At 38.5% G+C, this 21224-nt stretch overlaps 3 protein-coding genes across 3 annotated transcripts in view; 1 reads left to right on the top strand and 2 right to left on the bottom strand.

Annotated features, from left to right (window-relative positions):
• On the top strand, positions 1 to 8318 carry slc10a1 (solute carrier family 10 member 1). Its single transcript, XM_028040317.1, has 8 exons — positions 1 to 282; positions 1165 to 1385; positions 1474 to 1560; positions 2223 to 2335; positions 4401 to 4605; positions 4812 to 4990; positions 6738 to 6937; positions 7842 to 8318. The coding sequence occupies exons 2-8, from the start codon at positions 1179 to 1181 to the stop codon at positions 7898 to 7900; spliced, it is 1050 nt and encodes a 349-aa protein (XP_027896118.1). The 5' UTR covers positions 1 to 282; positions 1165 to 1178; the 3' UTR covers positions 7901 to 8318.
• Positions 8319 to 8863: 545 nt separating this feature from the next.
• On the bottom strand, positions 8864 to 14956 carry srsf5b (serine and arginine rich splicing factor 5b). Its single transcript, XM_028040318.1, has 8 exons — positions 14822 to 14956; positions 14490 to 14639; positions 13993 to 14063; positions 12606 to 12722; positions 11763 to 11835; positions 10408 to 10481; positions 9995 to 10102; positions 8864 to 9225 (listed from the first exon to the last, which is right to left on the bottom strand). Exons 2-8 carry the CDS (start codon positions 14613 to 14615, stop codon positions 8886 to 8888), a joined length of 909 nt encoding a protein of 302 aa, XP_027896119.1. The 5' UTR covers positions 14616 to 14639; positions 14822 to 14956; the 3' UTR covers positions 8864 to 8885.
• A 1113-nt stretch (positions 14957 to 16069) lies between these two features.
• susd6 (sushi domain containing 6) overlaps positions 16070 to 21224 on the bottom strand; it is a 34568-nt gene continuing 29413 nt past the window's right edge. The window contains exons 5-7 of the mRNA XM_028040316.1: positions 21028 to 21166; positions 19442 to 19917; positions 16070 to 18426 (exon numbers count right to left, since the gene is read on the bottom strand). Coding sequence (XP_027896117.1) covers positions 18401 to 18426; positions 19442 to 19917; positions 21028 to 21166 — 641 coding nt within the window. The 3' untranslated portion in view covers positions 16070 to 18400. The remainder of the gene's footprint in view (positions 18427 to 19441; positions 19918 to 21027; positions 21167 to 21224) is intronic.

The raw sequence follows: 21224 nt of genomic DNA, 5'->3' as shown, positions 1-21224 counted from the left end.
CAATTTTCAGGACAAAAAACAACTATTGAACCCAAGAGTTGTTGTTGTTTTTTTTAAACTAATTTACTCAAATAAGTTATAGATTACTTAGTTGACCTGATTTAATCCTGGAGAGGAGTAAAGTAGGAGGGGAGAAGATAAGAGGAAACGTGTTGCCCAACAGGTAAAAAAGCTGCAAACACATCTCCCAGCTGAGGAGTGATTGTCTCTGGGGAAATCACAGTTTTCCTACAATCTGACCTCCTCAAACAGGTGTGCAATTTTCACCTGCAGCCTTGTACAGTAAGTCTTTTGACAACATTCTTGCGTCGGTAGTTTTTCTTTTTTCCATATGATTGTTTAATTTTAAGAGAGAGAAACAGAAATCCTGTGAAAGTTATTTGTTTGCACACAGCATGCGTGTGCGCCTGCAGGGAGGATGTGGTTGTCAGTTCTGGAGATGGAGGCAGAAACAGATATAAATAGATATGCACCATATGATGCATATTCTTTGTTGATAGATTTATCAGATTCTATGTTTTCAGTTTCTATATTTTTTGGCTGAATATCACTGTATTTTTAGCTAATTGTTCATATTAAAAAGTCTGAATTAAATCATTTGGATTTATCTAATTCTAACTCAAACCAGTCTGAGCATGAATTATGTCTAATTTCATACTTATGCTATCAGTTTTTTGTTTTAAAGACTTCAGTCTTACTATTCAATCCAGTTCATTTCCAACAACACAAGGAAAAATAAACTTTCATACCTTAGTGGTTTTCTTGATTGTCACCCAAAACGCAAAGATCCATCTGTGCTTAAATAATGAAAGAATCAGATTCAGAACAGCTCGTGTAAAATAAGTTCAAAGGCTCCAGGACTATAAAACGTGTACTCTGAACTGACGTACGAAGCGCTTTTTAATCACTGATCTTAACTACTGAAATAATCCTGCCTGTCAGACTAAAAGCAACATGTCTGCTTTTGGCAAAGACTGAAAAAAGTGTCAGATTTAGAGTATTTTTTTCTTAATTTGGCTTAATCTGTTCTCTGATAATAATGGGTTGCTATTTGTGGAACAGAGGAAGTTCTAACAGTTTAATGAACCATTAAAGTTTCAGAATGAATATTCAGATGACAGTTGAGGCTGTACTTTTGTTTCATCAGCTTGATCTGTTTTTCAGGCCTGGATCTCGACATGGGCGGCACAGAAAATCCGTTTTCTGATTCAGATTTTCCGAAAAATGATGGCTTCTCGCCCAATCTGACAGCTGCCAACACCAGCTCGCTTTACCCGTTTCTTCTGTCACCAGTGATGGACAAAACCATCAACATAATAATGATTATAGTGCTGTTAACCATCATGGTTTCACTGGGATGCACCATGGAGGTGACCAAGATCAAAGTAAGCAGCTCATCCACATGAATCCACCTGTTTTAAAGTTTCTCTTGATCACATTACTGTAATATTTCTACTCTCTGCTGCTTTCCAGGATCACATACTGAAACCGAAAGGTGTGGCCATCGCAATTCTCTCCCAGTATGGCATCATGCCTCTAACAGCGTTTTGCTTGACTAAGGTTTGTACAGCAGATTTAAATCTGTTTGCATTCTTGCATTGCACTGCATCCAGATGCAATCATTTACCAAATACATGTTTACAGGCTTCAATCACATTTGTAAATTGGTTCAAACCTGCAAAAGCTGAGAAAGCATCATCATAAAAACCTCACTACACAACAAAAAACAGAAAAGAATAGAAAAACGTTAAAATAGATTTAGAAGTTTGACAAGTAAACAAACAAACAGAAAAGAAAAAAAAACAGAATGTTTTTAACGGTTCTGAAGATAGTGTGGGAAAATCTGAGGACCGAAACAAGAAAGTTTCTGTGTAAGCAAACAAATCAGAATTATTTTTCAGGTACTTTGAGTCGCAACATTTCAAGCTTCTGTTAAAATTGTCAAAATATTTTTGAGGAGCTGTGCTAACAAGCTCAAATAATTGCAGGTGATGCTCTGCAGGTCATTCAGCTCTAATGATTTACGTCGCCACTGACATGTTCTCCTAATCATCAGGCATCTTTATTTATGAGTCTTTCACAGAGACTCATAAATAACTAGTACCTTGATTACTGATATATTGAGTTGAATGACCTGCAGGACATCAACTAAGCTGCTTATTTTTCTTATTAACGCGACTCGTCTTGATATGTTCCTCATATACCCCGTGTTGTTGTTGCAGGGGTTCCAGGTGCCTGAAGCCACAGCTGTGGTGATTCTGATCTGCGGCTGCTGTCCTGGAGGAGCCATGTCCAACATCCTGGCTCTGGCTATAAAGGGAGACATGAACCTCAGGTACACAGACATGTTCAGGACAACAAATAAAACCTCCTGCTCTTTCTGAAACTCCGCCTTGAGGAAGTCAAAACAAGACGCTCTCGAAAACCATTGCGCTCCTTTAAAGCTCGTCTAGAAACAGACGTCTGTAGCCTAATATCACTTATATTTAGTTGATTTCACAACCCCATGACCATTTGGTCATGGGGTTCTGCATAAACAGGTCTGCATGAACAGACAAGGTTAGAAACCAAACTTGTCATTTTATTATAGGCTATTTCACTTTTTAATGAGGAAATTTCCGGCGGCGATGGATAGCTGCTGTCAATAATAATGACAGCATTCTTATGCTGTCATTATAATAATAATGACAGCATAAGAATAATAATATTATTATTATTATAATGATGACAGTGTTTGCTGCGGTGAAATTTCGGTGAAATCGCGCAGCAAACACTTTTTACAAGATAAGAAGATTAACGTTCATATACTTTATAAGTAAGTATTATGAGAAAGATGTGAAATATCGCATTATGGAGAAGGTACGTGTCTAACCGTTGGTAACCATGGAGACAGTGCCGCACCGTCATGTAGCCTAGCATGTCTGGTTAGCATCTCGTCTTCTGAACGTGTTTAATGTTGCTCCGGTTTAAAGGGAAACGCTGTTTATGGCGTAGTGACATAAATCATGTGGTGTAAATTCAGGCAATTACCCACTTCGATCAACACATCAGGAGGGAGGAGGTACTGGCCAGTTTCTGAGCTAGCTATGAGAAGCTTTTGAAAATACCTCCGTCTATGATCCCCCAACCAGGTGTGCTACGTTGCTTATACAAATTACTTTGACTAAAACAAGTAGAAATCATGAATAAACTGGCAAAAACAACTTTGGAAAACAATTTAAGTCGGTCTGTTCAATACTCCCATCTCTCACTTCGAACATCCAACATGGTGAATGCTTAAGTGGTAGTTACAAAGGGTCAATATGAGCTCTGCTGATGTGTACTTCCACAAGTTGTTTGCTAATTGCTGCTGGATAGTCTGAAGGAGCCAAGTGGGGGAGGAGCTGCACCTCTGACCCCCCCACCAAGGCCTAATGCACACATGAAATAACCTCAGCAAAACTCCAGGTATGTTTTTGATGAGGGAATCACATTATAACATGATGTAAAACTCAAAAACGTTGATTACATAATACTGCTCATTTGATAACAAGTAGGGAATAGTTTCTCTGTGAACTAACCTTTCAAGATGACTGTTAATTGTCAAATTGTGGACGAAAGACTATTATTATTATTATTATTATTATTATTATTATTAACATAGAAGAATTTCAACAATAAAGTCAAAATGGTGGGAAAAAAACTTTAAATTCCATTTTGCACTTAGTCACAATAATAATTAATAATAATAAAGTGGAAAAGATATGCTAAAGGAAAAGCAGTTTGCTTAAACTGCTGCGTTCCTACAGCGCAGTTTCAGCTTTATAGTGTTTACATGCACACATAAAATTCTTGCTTAATTTTTTACTGTCCAAGAGAACGTACTGTACCGTCATAACTAGTGGGAATAAAAAACAACTTCTGCGTCTATTGTGTAATATTATGGAGACCATAAACCATCTTACTGTTACCAGGCTAAAGGTTCACCTGATTGACTTGACAAAACAAAACCTGCATTATTTACCTCATTGGCGGCCCCTAGAGGATTTACTGTTCATTACAAGTAAAGTTAGGCAGGCACAACAAACTTTAAACTTTCATTGTATTTCTGTTGCTGAATATATATTGGCGGGTTTTTTTTAAATTCAGATTTGTAAAAGGTTGTTTATGTGTATTTGTGATTAAAAAAGTAGGTAATGTTCTGTTTCTTTTTTTTTTTAAATCTTACCACTGTGTGATTAATTGATCTGAATTTAATAAAACTGTGTTCAGTGTAAGGATTGCAGGTTGATGAACCGCTTTTTTTAATAAATGAAAGTTACATACAGCCTAAATATATTAAATATTGATAAATATTGAAGATTTGAAGATGGAAAAGCCTTTCCAAGCATTGAAATTGTTTTTTTTTTTTGTCCCTTCAGCATTGTGATGACCTCCTGCTCCACGCTGCTGGCTCTGGCCATGATGCCTCTGCTGCTCTACCTGTACTGCCATGGCTTCTCCAACCTGCAGAAAGCGGTGCCGTACGTGGGCATCATCACATCCCTGGTTGTGATCCTGATACCTTGCGGAGCCGGCATCCTCATCAACTACTACCGGCCGCAGTATTCAAAGATAATCACAAAGGTCGGTCGAATCAATGTGGAAAGAATTTATTCTAGTTTTTTCATATTTTTCTTTTAGGTAGTCATTTTTTAAACTCGTTTTAAGTTGGTTATAAATGAGTGTAAAAAAGAGCGTAAAATGATTCAGCAGAAAAAATTGAAATACTTGGAGACTACTGTACTACAAATTTGTAAGTCTGATCCATTTCTCGTTTCTGTCGTTTTCAGGTGGGCCTCAGTGTTTTGATGATTTCCATGCCTGTCATCTGCATCATTTCCATCGTTGAAATTGGAAGCTCCCTCCTTCACATGCTCTCGCCTCCTCTCATGGCCATCGCCGCCCTCATGCCCCTGATTGGCTACGCCTTTGGTTACATCATCTCCTGGGTCTTCAGGCTCGCACAGCCGTAAGTACTTAACGGTATTTTATTTTATAGTGGCTTTATGTTAGGGCCACAAACTTTATTGTGCAGGTGACGTAGCACCGAGGTCACGCAATGCAGATTGGGATCAGAAAGTAAACGCAGCCCGTTTACTTCTGTTGATCCAGCTTCAAAATGCCTAAAGTCTGTGTAGTGTACGGTTGGTCCAACTGCTCTAATAGAGAGAAAGATGGAAGTTATTTTTGTTCTCCAAAGATAATCGGTCACAAAGGAGTTAATTTTAAAAAACTTACCAGAAAAAGACGAGAAAAGTGTGTCAACAATCTGCGGCTAAAAGCAGGAGGTGTGGAAACTAACAATGCCAGAGTTTCCACTTTCTAACAGGTAAGGATCACATCGTTTAAATTGCATTTTCAGATATTTTATTGGACAGTTACTGAGAAAGAAAAGCAGTCATATGTAAGGTAAGATATATTATTTTTATATGGTCAAACGTTGTTTTTACTGGGTTTTCTGTAGATCGCTGTGAATATTTGACCTACATTGTAGAAATGCAGAACGACTCAACATTAACAAACAACTCCAGCATGAATTTGGGTTTACAGAAGCTAAATAAATTATTTACCAGGAGATCCAACGTTATAGAAATAACATGCGTTAGTTTGTTTTTAGCAATAGCATTGCTATCAAAGACTAATTACTTAAAATAGCACAACTCACTACTCACCTGGGTAGAAACAGGTTGTCAGCCATTTAGTACTTCCTTTGATCCTAAATTTGACTCAACCTGAAACTACATATACGTTGAGATACCTCGTCTGTGCCAGCCCATTTAGGACATTAGCGTACTCGCTGTGATCCATGTTGCTGCTGTGAACCGCAGAAATCCACTTTCTGACCTCCACCTGAATTTTGTGCGTCATCGGGGTCAAGTGTCTGAAACCCAGAAATACAAAGAAGAACAATGATGCATGAATCAAATGTTTTTACAAACTGGTAGCGTCATAGCATAATTACATGAGTCATATTTAGGCAATTTTTCTGCATAATATTGACCTCCTTTCTACCCGGCCTATCATCAGGACACTTACTACAATCCAAAATCCATATTTGCCTAAGTCTTTCTTTTGACTTCGGATTGGTTAAAAATGTTTTTTCTTGTTTACGACTGACCTAGTCAATTGTAAACAATTGACCTCGATTATTGACCTAGTCAATCATGAACAACTTCACCACCTTCTCTAGCAGTTTAGGTCAAAAAATGCACTTCCATGGGGTTATGTTATGTCACCAACCTGAGCAAGCAGTGAAACTGGTTTTAGTGCACAATAAGCTGCAAAAACACAAAATCTTACCAAGTACTTTTGGTCTAGTTTCTAATGTAAATATCTTAGTTCACTTGAAATACGACAAAACTAACTAGTTAATTTTCAGCAAGATATGGGAGCTCGTTTTAATAACTCAATAATTCCTTAATAGAGACGAAAATGTCGATATTTTCCTATTGGCAGATTATTTCTCTTACGGGAAAAGTGTCACATGTACCAGTGAAAGGCATTCACTCACGGTGGCTCAATACCAATACTAATTTGTGAAATCTCCCTCCGATTTAAAATTATTCACTCATTTGTGTTGGTCTACTACAGAAAAACCTAAATATTACAGCTTTAAGTTTGTGTAAATGCTGATTCTGCGTCAGCTAAGCAGTGAACCATGAACGTTTCTCTACATACATTCATGACTTATGTATAAATCTTCCCTCACCCCTCAGAGAGCGGAGGACCGTTGCTATGGAAACTGGCTGTCAGAACATCCAACTGTGTGCCACCATAGTGAAGGTAGCCTTCCCCCCCGCTGTGATCGGACCCATGTACCTGTTCCCATTAGTCTTGGGGTTCTTCCAGGTAACCGAGGCGGCGCTGCTTGTCGTTCTGTTCAGGTGTTACCACTGGTTCATGACAAAAGGAAAAGGTGAGACCCACTGAAGATGAATTTAGAAAATAATACTTTTATAGTAGGTTTATCTTTAATTTATCACCTTCTGAAGATGGGAATAGCACTGATTATTTCTTTACATATTCATAATTAACTCTTTCATGTAGTGGACAGCTTCCTAAAAGCCATTTTCTTGTGGATTTTTACGTTGGAAATGCACACAGACCACTGAAGTGGACAACAGTGCATCATGCAATACACTGCCAACTACTGGCCATCCACTGCAAGTGCAAGAAAATATTTGTTAAATTCAATATGGCAGACGAAAAAGCGACTCAGAAATATCCAGTCCTTCCTTCTGCTGTAAAACTCTTGCAGGTAAAAATATTGTGACATCATGTAACCCCTATAGACTAATACTGGTGACGTACTTTCTAAATAACAACTTTGTACTTGGAGAAAATTACAACTGATCACCTAGAAAAAAAAATCCTATAAATTTTTTTCTATGCCTCAAGAAAATCAAAAATCCTGAGATAAGGGATCCTAAATCATGCATGAAAGGGTTAAAATAGTCAAAAAGTAGTTTCTGCTCTGGCAAAAATCACATTTGTATCTTACACTGCAATTACTAAAATAAATTAAAATTCCCAAAGTACCTCAATAAAATAGGTTTTATTTTTAGCTCCTGGTTGGTTTAAACATTTCCTGTTTTATGTCCAGAACTGAAAAAAAATAATTTTGCTCCTTAGACAAGAAAGGTTGGCTGAAATAATTAAGAAAAAAAATTCAATATTATAGATTTCCAGGAAGCAAACTTCAGAATAACAAACAACCTTAACATAACCATTTCAGGAGTCATTTTATGTATTTTTATTAAAGCTTTTTTAGCCATATGCATGTTTTCTTTATTTAATAAAATAATTTAATTGATCAACAGAATCATACCGGCCGACGTCGACAGAGGAGAAGCTGAAGGTTTCTGAAGAGACTGCATGACTACCGCATCCCCCAAATAAAAAATATCACTTTAAACAAGTGGAAAAGTGTCATATAACCATATTAAAGACAAAACTTATGGTTTATTAAAATTGATTTATTCATCAAGTCTATTTTCAATACACCATACAAACATCTATTGTCACTGAAAATAAAAATCCTCATGTACAAAAAAAAACACAAAAAAAAAACTTTTTCCCTCAGATTCATGTCTATATGTACACACACAGTAACATCTGTCAGAGTACCCTAGTGGTAACATGTACACAGCTCAACACTTAGCAGAAGACTGCAGTATGTACATAAATCCCCAATTTAAGAAATATCACTCCAATAAGCAACAATATTGCTCACAGAGGGCAACTGAAGGGTTAGCTTCATCCTCAAGAGTTTTGCCTCTGTACAAAAAAACTAGCATACATGAAGAGAATATACAGGTTTAAACCAGTGGAATAATCTGCAGCTGTACAGTTGTGAGCCTGGAAGAGAAGCTGCCAATGCAAGGAAAATCTGTGTTTTGTATTTTAGCTTCAAGCACAAAAAAAAGCATGTTTTATGTGAGGTTGGATGAGTGAATCTGGATGGAAAACAAAAATCCTGAAGGAAGGAAGAAAAGAAAAAGAAAAAAGGAAGAAAAAGAAATGACCGGGTCCCATAATTCAGCCAGGTTTATGGTGGCTCACTTTGTAATCGCAACTGTACTGCTGTGTTATAACACATATAGAGGTAACACATAACACAGATTAGAGGTGAGGCGTCACTCCGAGTTCAGAAGCATTCTGGAAAAATCCTGCCAATTAATAATGGAAAAACGACAGCTAATCATTTCAGATGAGCCTGGTTTGTGTTGGTAAAAAAATAACTTGAGGACAGTCACAAGAACAATCCAAAAAGGAAACAAAAATCTGAAACAAAACCTCATCTCGCCGCTTTCGCAGGAGGCACCGGGAGTTTTCTAGTTACTTTTTTTTTTTTTAAAACCAGTTTAGCGTTGACTGTCGGTAGAAGGAGAGCGGGAGCGTGGGGATCTGGAGCGAGAACGGGAGCGTGAGCGGGATCTGGAACGAGAGCGGGATCTGGACGACCTCTGAGCCGGCGGCGGCGAGGACGGCGTTACTGATTTGCTGTTTTTGGACGAGCGTTTGGGGTCCTTTGATTTGGGGCTGGGCGAGGAGGCACCGCGCGCCGGTGTGCCGCTGCGGGAGTGGGAGCGGTGGTGGGCCTTGGCGGGGCTCCGGGAACGTCTGGGCGAGCGGGACTGGGAGCGGCCGCGGGAACGGGAGCGCGAGCGGGACGAGCTGTCCGAACGGGAACGGCTTCTCGACCTAAAAAAGCAGAAATAAAACGATTAGGATGGAAAAATGGTGACAACTGAAAGAAAAATCTCACATTTAAAACTAGAAAAAATGCTCAGATAAAATTTGGACAAATTTAAGAACTTTCCAAGGCATGTTCTCAAACTCTTCCAACAAGTTTCAATTTACTATTATACGATATGTTAATAAGGTCTTGTGATAATATTCTATATCAAGGAAACTGTTCTGAAGTGCCTCTCCTCCAAGAACACTATTTAAATAATGTTTAATGTATAAACATTTAAATGTTTATACAGCCAATCTTTATTTCAAATACATATCAAGAAGGCACTGAAACAATCCAAACAATTAGTGTTGAGGTAAATGACCTTAATGCTCAAATTAAACGCTAAAACCAAGAACGTTGCAGTAAAAAATAAATCTCTAAAATAATCTTCTCGCCAAGTTTTCTTACATTTGACAAATATAAATAACTTTGGTGATTCTAACTGGCCTAAAAGAAGAAAAGTTTTGTTAATTTAACTTCAGAGTGAGAAAAAAAGTCTTATTATTAGGTGTATTAAAATATCAGGTTTCAACCATATGTAACAATTTCCAAGTTTAGGTTTTCAATAAAACGTTAGATTACATTTTATTACAAAACTGTGATATTCCGCACCTTATATACTTAATTGAAATTCAAGCTTTCAAGTTATAGCCAATACTTTCCTTGCTCAAACAGTTACTTTTGAAATGTTTAATTTTATAGTAGAGGGAAAATTTGATGCGGGAAACTCACCTCTTTTTGGAAGCTTCAATAAGTTTGATTTTCCTTCCATTGATTTCCTTTCCAGACAGTTTTTCAAGGGCATTTTTCAGATCACTATGAGAGGCAAACTCAACCACCCTGAAAGAGGAAAATAGAAGAAACTTTTTTTTTTTTTTAAAGAAAATGAAACGGAAGCCATCAGGTGTATCATCTATTGATATTGATCACTTGTCTGTCATTACATATTGCTATTTATTTATTGCCCAGCCTTAAGACGGCAATAAATCATCATTGTGTGAAGAAAACACGAACAAAAAAACAATTTTAACAATGTTTATATACTGTTATTGATTTATTGTGCAAGACAGAAATAAATGTAAATTCTAACAGGACGTTTTTCTGGATAAATTCCCTCCCGTTCTTGTTAGCACCCTGAGTCTTACCCTTCGTTGAGTTTTGGCCGATGTGCGTCTGCGAATGTCACCTCTCCAGCCTGTCTCATGAAATCCTTCAGGTCCTACACACGCAAACTCAGGTCAGTTTTCGGAGGGGTGCGGCGAGCAACAAGCACAGGCTGAGATATTAACTGCACTGATTTACCCAAAGGGAGAGATAGTTAGATTCTCAGAACTACACAGACTACAGCAATTACAGAGGATGAGTCCAAGAAACTCAATGGCTGCTCACCGACTCAGTGCTTCTAACAGGATTGGTTTTAGAAAAATAAAAAAATACAGATTAAAATAATAATAATAATAATGGGTTTGTTTTGATGTAAACCCTTTCTGTCAGGGATCACTGCAGCACAAGGTCAGTTTCTTCCAGCAGCATTGAGATCTGTGAGCTCATCGCTCCTTTAAAACTACACAGATGATCATCATCTTCATCCACTGGGCTGCAGCATCTGGCACCAAGAGCCCCATTTCCCTCCCGACAAGGAGGGTACGGGTGGTGCCGGGCGCCGGGACCGCCCCCGTCTCGGCACCCCACCTCAGTAAAGAGTGAACAGGGTGGAAGAGAGGAAACTACTACCTGAGAGCGATACCCTTTGGGGTGGGCCGCAGGCTCTCCGAGCCCACCATTACCAGGATTACAGCAGATTTTATCCACGGGCCCCTGGGAGGAACTCACACCCTCTCTCTCTCTCACGATGAGTGGGGGACACCACGGGGGAAGGAAGGATGGGGGGATATCGATCGATCGAAGCCCCTCAAATTAACGAACCATCGATCAATACGCCACCACCATCGACTCTCGCTCTCTCCTCTGCTTTCTCTCTGCCAACTCTGTTTCCTCTCTCTCTCGCCCTCAACCACACAGCAGGCGGTGCGAGCGAGCGAAGGGCCGCCAGCGCCTCTAGTGTGGAGCGAGCGCTCACATGACCAGCAGGCATCAACTAGGAGTAGGACACACTGGCTGACAGCACAGGCTCAACCCAGACTGAAGGACCCAGAAGGGGTTAACTCCACCATAAGCGAGCTCTTCCACATGACACAACAGTCAAGCTGGCAAATAAAGGGGTGGAGAATTGGTTAAAATGTGAAAACATGAACAAATTTGGTGTTTTGTTGCTTTGTGTTTAGCTAAAACTGCATTTAAAAAATATCAATAAGTGTTTAATTCTGAAACAATTACAAAATTACTGAAACCAACTCACCTGGCTAAGTATGATAATACAAATACATTTTTTAAAGTTGGTTTTTTAGCAGTCAATTGTACAAGAATGTGTATTGTTGGAATTAAATAAATGCAGGTGGTGATATTTGTGAAAAATAATACATTTAAAAGAAATGCTAACCTGCCAGCTCACGCGGGAGGACAAGTTTTCCACAATCAGACGGTTCTCGGTGCGCATCGGAGGCGGGTTTCGGCTAGAAGGAAATTAAAAAATAAATAAGAAGTAAACCTTTCTTATCATCTCAACTCGAGTCGAGCAAATCTCAATCTCGTAATCTGTTGATGACAATGACAAATAAATCTTATCTTATCTCTTTATTTCAAGACAAAAAAGTAGCACAAAACTATTCCCAAGAAGAAGAAAAAACAATTATAGAGTCATGTGTTCACAGCCAAACAGACTTTAAAAAGAAGGGAGGAAATAAACAATATCTCAATGATCAATAAACTTTAAATTCTAATGAACATTTAAACACTGGAACTGGAAGACATTTGAAATATCCAAAAATAAACAGAAACAAGTAAAATAAATTATTACAGCTCTGTAAACAAAATTATCTTTCAAAAACAGGGACAGTTGAGACCAAAACACCAGACTGAAGACTTTTATCATTCAGTTTTTGGTAAAAAAGAGAGAGAAAAAAGAAAACGATGATAAATCAAGCAAATGAAAATGATTGAGTTTCTTTTCTTTTATCATGCGATTAATTGATTTGTTTATTGTGTAGGGGTATATTTAGCACATAAAAATAACCTAAAACAAGTTCAGTTTGCTTTAACTTCAAACTGTCTTAAGGTGTATGAAAATAAATGGTTTCAACTGTAAATAACGCTTTCCAAGTTTAGGCGTTTGATCAAGAGTTAAATTGGACTTTATTATAAAGTTGTTCTGTTTGAATGGATATCTCACACCCATACAAACCCATAAAACAGAAACAATAGGAAAGTAAAAGCCTCTCTTTACCTCCGACTGTTTTGGGAACCTCTACCGTAGCGGTCAGAGAAACGTCCTCCTCCTCCGCCGCCGCCTCCTCGCCCGCGGCCCCCCCGCAGACGCACACGAGCATGCTCAATGGTGACCCTGCAGTTCACAAGGGAAGATTTTGGATTTAAAAAATAGAAACTCCATAGTTATACAAACAGAAAAGCTCAGTTGACAGACATGATTTAGTAAGCCAATTAAGGACCGATGTGAGTAGGAAGCTGGTGCTTATTCACTCCCTAAACTCCAAGTTACAACCACAAATGATTCTAATTTAATGTGATAGAATGGAGTGGCGTGCATTTACATTTAACCCTCCCTGAGTCAATACTTCAGAATCATAATTCACCACAAATGAGTGTTTTGGTCCAAGTCTGCATGTCTACAGACTGCAGTCTTACAATTACTCACCACTGTCTTCTCAAAATAAGTTTGTTTAGTTAGTATTGCAACTGCTGGTATAACAGTATATACCTGCAATTTCTATTACATTTTCAGGGTTTGTAAATTTTTTTCCCCACAGTAAGGTTCAAGCACTTTTCCAGCACCAAACTTTGGAGTTGAATATATGATATTCTACAGCCAAGACAGGATAAACTAAAATATAATAAAATGTTATGTCTTACATAAAATAACTGCCCTAAAACAGTCAGTAAGAGAAGTTTAGTCAGACATGGACAAAAAACATGCAAGCATTTTCATTATGGGTATGAAAACATCTGATATCAACTTTAAATAATACTTTCCAAATTTAGGCTTTTTACAAAACTTCTACTTTTAACTGTTCACTTTTAATAGAAATCGAGCAATTTGTAAACCTTCAAAACAAACTATTTGAAATTCAAGCGTTTAAAGATTTTAAGCAGGTTTCATTTGTAAAAACAATCATTTTCCTTCTGTTTTTTTTTCTACATTACTTGCAGCCCTATCAAAATACACATTAGGGTTTCCCGCCAGAGTATTATAAGCCTGGTGGGCCACCAGGCTTTTCTTGTTCCCCCACCAGGCTAAGCATTGTGTATTTATATTTAAAAAAAATAAATTTTGTTGCATTTTTAAGACTTTGTAGTTGGGATTCAGATATTAATATTCCAATCTTTCAATTACACATCATTATCAAGTAATATTTTCAAATTTCATGTCAACTTTAAACATTTTTTAACTCAAAAACATGACAGGCCGCTGGATGAATGACTGCCCATGCACCCTGAGCACAGGGCTTAGAAAGTTTTCTGGGGGAAACCTTGCACATCCAGGTTTGTGGCTATCCCATCTGTACAGAAACAAATAACTAATACGGCCTGAAAGAACATTGTGTAAACAGAACAGAGTTCAATAAGTCCATTAACTTAAAACAGGAAAATCTCACCTTTCATTACACAACTCTTTGCCATCGAGTTCATACACAGCATCTTCAGCATCTCTAGGATCATCAAACTCCTAAAAAACACAAAGAGGCATTCATAAAAGAGCTATGCAACCTCAACATCTTACTCTTGCAAAATTGGTATTCTAACACATGCATGTTTGAGTTAATCATTGCTTGCAAAACTGATGTTTTTAATTGCTCAACTTGCCCGCAAGGCGTACATTAATGTCGCTTCAGACTCATGCGAAATGTCGGGTTGGTGCTTGCTCAGGCTAGCAGAGAAGCATGGTGAGGTTTGGAGAGGGGGCGGGGGCATCCTTTCCTTTTTCTCATTGAAAATTCAATAAGAGGTGCAAAAAAAATCACTCCCTCTGCAGTCAAACGTTAGGTTTATAAGGTGAAAATCTCTGGAATAATTTAACCCCACTTTGATTAGACGCTCTCCGGTTCACAAACAGTAATTTCACCGTGACCTACTTTCTCATGCGGTGACTCACCACGAAGCCGAAGCCTCTCTTTAGGTCAATGTCCCGAATGCGGCCGTATCCTTTAAAAAACCTCTCCACATCCTTCTCTCGGGCCGACGGGCTCAGGCGGCCGATGAAGATACGACATCCGCTCATGTCGACAGTTTTTAGTTTAATTTGCTGCAACCAGAAGATGTTTTAAGCATTTTTTCCCCGTTAGCATATGCTAGTCAACGGCGAGGCCTTAACTGTGTTACAAGCTACTGCATCAAAAATAACAGCTGAAACTATTTATACCGCTTCTTCTAACTATGCAGAATTGCTATAGTGAAAATATAAATATTCTAACTTTATGTACCTACCCCAGGAAGATTGCAGACCTATTCTTTCTTATTTTTATTTGTTTCTTTCTATCCCCTCAACCGTCGACTGTAATGCAAGATGAAACAAAATGGTGCCGCTGCTGTTTCAGGGCGGAGTCTTTTTAAAGAAAAAGCCTCACGTGACCTAGAGCGAAAGCACAGACTGCTGAACACGAACAAACCCGAAACGTATTCCGAACTTTTCCGAATATGGCGTCATAAACACGTCTTTTCCAACTGATGTAGTTACGTTTTTGACCACTGGGGGTCACTAACACACTACTGAGTTTAATCAAACAATGGCTGCTTGCGTTTTTAAGACAAAGGACGTGATAAACGTCGAAAAAAAATATTTTTTAACTCTTTAAATATTCTTTAACTTTTCAATTTTTTTTACTTTTTAACAACCTAAATAATAGGCTAAGAAAGATGAACTGCGTTATTTAGACTCACAAAACAGAGACAGTCCTAAAATAAATCTTTAACTATGACATTATGGTTTTCCATGATAAATTCGCAAATGATTTATGAATTTATCAAAGCCGAAGGAAAACATGCGAAGTATCCTCAGCTGCTTGAATGTACTTGGATTTATTCAACACATTCAGGTATTTCTTACATTAAGTTAAGTGGGATTTATGTGAAAGATAACTATTTTTTCCAACATTGTTTTTTAGTCTAAACTTTAAAAGTGTATCATGCATTTATTTATTATTGAGTGTAGAGTGGTTAAGTTATCAGACATTACGTTCAATTGAACAAACACTAAATGTTGTAACTCATAATATCCGTGTTTGTTTTTAGAGTTGATATGGCTGTGGGCAAGATCTCCAGTAGCAGTCTGTCTTACAGAGATTCTGTTAAGCTTCTGACTAACAACAAAGCTTCTGTATAACAATCCTGTAAAGAGGATGATCATAGTCATCCATTATGTTCTCTATTTGCACTCATTTTCCCACTTCTCAGACATGCATTTGTCAAATTGTTTGTAAAACATGTAGTGTTCCTCATAAAACTGCAATAAATCTCAAATTAGCTCAAATTGGCTTAAAATTTGTAGATATAGCATAGCAAAATGTAAAAAAGTTACTTGCAACCCTGCTTGCATGATGCACTTTCAAAAATTATGTGTGCATTTGTTTAAAACTGGTCTAAAACTGTCCATATAAAAATGTTTGCAAGAATATTTCCTTAACATTCAGTGCATCATGGAAAGAAATAAGGACATTGAACAAAGTTCACACCTTCTTCCACATTTAAAAGAAAGCTTTAATTAGAAAGTTATATACACACTGTAAAATTAAATTAAACTTTATACAAATATTAAATTACTATCTTCAAATCCACTGCCATGTTCAGAGAGAAAAAAAAGTTTAAAGCATTGAAATTAAGAGTCCAGATGGGTAATTTTAACCTGTTATTTCTGGGGAATAAACACCGTACAACAGTGCTTCTTTAGAACTTTTGTTTTCCTCCAGTCGTCTTAAAACTTGAAGCCTTGCAGCAAAAGAATCCAAAAGGTAATGAAATATAGGTGCTTTCAGGCTCATTGTTATTATTGTCAATCATCACAGTTGCTGGAAAAACAGTGGGGGAGAACAGAAAGGGACAGACATTCGCCTAGTTGAGCCCACAACAGAAGTAAACGTATTGATAAATCAAGACTTTTTTATGCATAGAATAGAAAAAGAATAGAGTAAGGCAATTGGAAAAATAACAAGTTGCAAAAACTGTAAAGCAATCAATTTGGAGGCTTAAGATTATACATATTAAAAGAAAATGTACAAATCTAAGGCAACATTTTGTTTGCATGAATAATGTAGCCACTGACAATGACAGAAAAAAAAAAAGCTCAATAAAAACTAGAACAATTATTTAGACGGCTCGTGTGTGTCTGTGTGTTTTCAAAGCTCAAGAAGTAATTGTCAGGGTTTGTCTGAGCCATGCTGTTTCCACTGTGGCCAGCTCAAAGCTTTTCAAGTGGCAATGAAAACAGATAATGACTTCGAACAGAAGGACGTGTTTTCTCTCTTTAATTTGCACTTGGCGTTAAGAGTGAGTGAGTGAGTATGTTGAGGGGGACACAAGGGGGCATATTGCTATCTAACAAAGCCTTTTCTTCATTTTACTGCAACCAGTTGCAGTTTGTTTCCACAATTCTTAACAGTGGAGAGTCTTTAGTTCAGCATGAAAACGGGTGAGCCAGTTCCTTTAAGGAGAGTGAAGTTTTACAGCCGTATTCTAGCTTGAGAGTGGATAAATAATACCCTTATTGTGTTGCAAACTCAATGCCACAAGTGAAGCTGGTTTGTTCATGTGACTTTTTTTTTTTTAAAGCGATGGGAGGGATGTTTTCCTATGGTGAAAGACTGGGACATTGTCCTCAATCTGAGGACAAGCAAACCAGGAAAAGGGCTGCATCAAGGCCTACCATATCTGGACATGTTCTCTCCTGCCTGGCTACACAAGAAATACACACACATACACACTCCGATTCGGCAACTCAAAGCAAATAGTCACACGCAAACAATAAATACATTGAGGAAAAAAATTTAACGATAGGAACCTTAAAAAGTTTAACCAGCTGTCCGATCACAACAGGCATCTCACTTCAGCTCAGGCAGAAAACCACGTCACCCCTCTCCCTGTACGAGAAGTGTAAGATGTGCAGCCAAAACACCAATCAATCCCACTCATGCAGCAGAAGCAGTGGCCTCTAGATACGGCTGCAGCTGGAGGCGGAAAATAAAGAAGCAGGGCTTTTTATAGCTGTGATATGGTGCTTAATGAAACGCCGCGCGCTGCTTTTAGCTTTTGCGACACGGTTGTCACTCCGGCTAATCCATTTGCTAGACAGCGGCGGTGAACAGAGAGCGAAGGAAACAGAGGAGGCTTCATGCGTCGTTCAGCGCGCCGTGACAGCAGTGAACTGAAAAACAACATGCAGCATTCGCAGAAGAGGGCCGCGAAAAGTCAAGTGTGACTCACGACTTTTCAAGTACAGCGGGAAGACAGTTCTGAGTGCCGAAGCTTCAGGAGCCAAAAATCACAAGTTAATCAAACTTTTTTCTTTTTTTGTATCAACAAAGATTCTGATCAGAACTGATGAGTCTATAGCGTTTGCTGAAAAAAAAAAAAAACTATTTGCAGTGGAGATACAGATAACTACACTGGGCGAGAGGCAAGTGCATGGTAACAATCCTGACTCAATAAGTAATTTTTCACTCTTATTCACAGGATCTACAGGATTTACGTCAACTGGGTTCCACTTAATGCATCTGGCCTTTGCGCATGTTCAACCAGTATTTGGGTCCGGTGGGCTCCATCATTGCTTATATTGCAGTATCGGTACTGGTTGTTGGTTTTGCTTGAAAACAGTAATAGCAGAAGAGGCTGCAGTAGGAGATTGAGCATTGTTCTAGTCACTTCTCTGCTGGCTGCTCGGACGACAGAGGGGAGTTGTGGGGAAGTAAATAGACAGCCACAGTCAGTTCTGGACAGCAGCGACAGATAGAGGAAGGAGCTGCTGCTGCTGCTGCTGCTGCTGCTGCTGCTGCTGCTGATAGAGGGTCGCAGGCTTCATGCTTCCTTCAACAGAGGGATATCTGCAGGGGAACAGAGGAGTCATATGAGAGCAGAGCAAAGGTTGTTCCGTCAACTTTGGTGCAAAACTCCATCAGTTTGTGCAAAGCAATGTTTTCACTTCCAGCTTTGCATTTCTCTGTTACAGATTGTGTTTCTGCTTTCCTCTGTGCAGGTTATGACATTAAATGTTACATTTCTTATTGTGTGACTTAACTTTTTTTCTGCACCAAGAAATTAAGGGTTGGAGTACATTTGAAAGTAGAGCAGGGTAAAAATTTAAACGCAGATTTTTTCATTCCAGATCCAATTTCTTGATTTTAATGGGTTTTTTTTCTAAAATAGAAATTACAAATGACAGAAGATGTTTTCAAAAAGTGCTTTTTATTTCAATCAATCCTTTGCGGATTATTGATAACGAGGTCATAGCTATAATTTTAGCAAAAAAAATTATGCAATTTTACCAGAAAGTCTTAAAGTTACATGAAAAAAATTAAGTTTAATAATTTTTTGTGTTGAGTTATTATAAAAATAATATTTGTATTCTTAATATATCATGCCTTCATTCTCATAATTGAAAGGGGGAAAAAAAGGAGAAAAAAATTGTAGCCTTACATAGACTCCATTATAGAGTTGACCTGAATTCAAAGTTCAAATAAATAGAAGCTGAAAAACACGCCTGTCAAACAAGATGGCCGCCTTGTGTGTGCTGACATCACTATGAACTATGGTAACCCAAGGGGTGCATTGGCCAAAAAAATAAAAAATAAAATAAAAATCAGGTTTTCCAAAAATTAAATCTTCAAAAACCAAAAATTACCAGCTAGTATAAACATACCCTGAAGAGTTGCTGCTAAAAAGTGATTTTGACTTAAGAAAGCTGAATATAAGTGCACATGCGTACATAAAATGTTAAATTCAAGGGATGTGAATATTTATAACATATGTAAATAAAAAAATGAATCAGTCAAACAGAAAATGTAAACAATGCATCATTAAGTCATATTCGTAAAAGATTTGAGTAGATTTTCCTCTTACCGTCAGCAAACTCGTCTACAGAGGCGACTGAAAGCAGACTGTGCTGGTCGCTGCTTTCAGAGTCTCTACGGAGAGGTAGGGGGCCCGCCCAAGCACCCGCAAGGTGCTCTCTAGCCCATGAAGTCGAAGAAGAGCAGGAGGAGGATGAGGGGTCCTGATGAACCAACACCGTCTCTGCGTGACGGCGGGAGGAGAAGGAGGAGGAAGAGGTTGATGGGAGACAGAAGTCTAATTCTCTGTGTTGGCGGCTCCTGCTGGAGCTTTGGCCCCCCGCGGCTCCCTGAGGAAGCCCCTCGGAGAGCACGATGGGGACCCGCGACTCTGGTGAAGCTGCAGCCGGTGGTGGAGAAGGAGGAGGGCCAGACATACCACAGGGTCCGCTACTTCCATATACCGCCTCTTCGTAGGAGGGCAGGGACACCTGGACGCCCTCCACCACGATGGAGCTGGTCTGGCCTGAGACGCCCTGCTCCCTCCTAATGACCAAATACAAACGCAGAATAATTTAACACTTAATGCTAAACCGAATATGGACAAAGTGATCTAAATCTGACATATTATGCAAAACATGTTCAATACATTTTTGGATAATGAGATTGTAGTCTGCTTACGTCTGCCTATTTTGAGCCTTTGGCAGACAAAAATTGTTACAATTATACAATCATACATCTTTGAAAAGCATTAGTAGAACCTTCTGGATAACCAACAAGAATGCAGCAAGTGGTTTTTTGGATGGCAAGTCAACAACACTTGTCTTTCCAGCAGCCATTATACTGCACAAACAGCTGTAAAACCAGCAAACTAAACATGCCGGAGTTCAGCTTGGGTTGTTAGGTGATGGGTTTGGCTTTTCTGGGGTTGCTAAGTAACAGGGCAGTGCCCTATAAATGTGAGTTAACAATCAAAAGGTTTTTGAAAAGGCTCTTTTTCCAGACACCAAAAAACATTAACTTATTGGCAAAAAAGTTGTTTTTTTTATGCATCTAAAGATGTATAAAATATTATTTTTTACATAATAGGTCCCTCACACGAAACTCAGTTTTGGGTTAAGGTCTAACATGTTGTGAAATGCAGCAAAATCTCATAGTGATTAGTGTTGACTGTTTATCGGACTGTACAAAGCCATCTGGTCCATTACACAATCAACAAGACTGCCAATGAGCATCAAATCAAATCACCCTGGCTTTTCTACCACAGCGCACTAGCAGATGCAGTTGTCAAATGTGATCAGATTAACTTTTTGAAATGCTTTTATTTTTATTGGCCAGGAATGTCAGAAATGAAAGCTTGCAGAACAAGTCATACATGAGCTAAATTACACAAGAGTCAACCAAAACATGTGACTAACAGGTGGGAGCGCAAAAGAAGTGAACATATGGACCTTTTAATTTGATAGATTTAATACATTTTGGTAAAAAAACCCCCCCAAAAACACTGTAATTACCAACTACTCCTAGTATAAGATGCAGAAAACATTCTCTTCAGTAACAAACAAAACACAACATAGGCTAAACTGTATGAAACCAGTTTAGTTTTGTGGTATGAGGAAACGAAAAAGAAAAGCTTTGACGTGGAAGTTATCTTACCTGTTGTGATGGAAGGACTTGAGTTTTGGCTGTACAAGGACAAACAGCACCACTAAGAGCAGGATGAGTAACACAGAACTCGCTGTGGTCAACACGATGGACAGAGCTGGCATCCCCAACGGCAGGCTGGGCTCCTTGTCTGGATGACCCAAGACAGATAGGAGTAGAAGTAGTTAGATTGTTGACTCATACGCACA

The sequence above is a fragment of the Xiphophorus couchianus genome, chromosome 15 (assembly GCF_001444195.1).
Source record: "Xiphophorus couchianus chromosome 15, X_couchianus-1.0, whole genome shotgun sequence".
Taxonomy (NCBI): domain Eukaryota; kingdom Metazoa; phylum Chordata; class Actinopteri; order Cyprinodontiformes; family Poeciliidae; genus Xiphophorus; species Xiphophorus couchianus.
The sequence above is the reverse complement of the archived record's forward strand: the minus strand, read 5'-3'. Positions and strand labels throughout refer to the sequence as shown.

Coding starts and splice junctions, on each gene's coding strand:
- slc10a1 (XM_028040317.1), top strand. CDS start 1,179: ATGGGCGGCACAGAAAATCCGTTTTCTGATTCAGATTTTCCGAAAAAT. Junction 1,386..1,473: donor TGGAGGTGACCAAGATCAAA/GTAAGCAGCTCA, acceptor GCTGCTTTCCAG/GATCACATACTGAAACCGAA. Junction 6,938..7,841: donor GTTCATGACAAAAGGAAAAG/GTGAGACCCACT, acceptor ATTGATCAACAG/AATCATACCGGCCGACGTCG.
- srsf5b (XM_028040318.1), bottom strand. CDS start 14,615: ATGAGCGGATGTCGTATCTTCATCGGCCGCCTGAGCCCGTCGGCCCGA. Junction 11,836..12,605: donor GGTTCCCAAAACAGTCGGAG/GTAAAGAGAGGC, acceptor ATTTCCTTCTAG/CCGAAACCCGCCTCCGATGC. Junction 10,103..10,407: donor CGGCCAAAACTCAACGAAGG/GTAAGACTCAGG, acceptor TTCCTCTTTCAG/GGTGGTTGAGTTTGCCTCTC.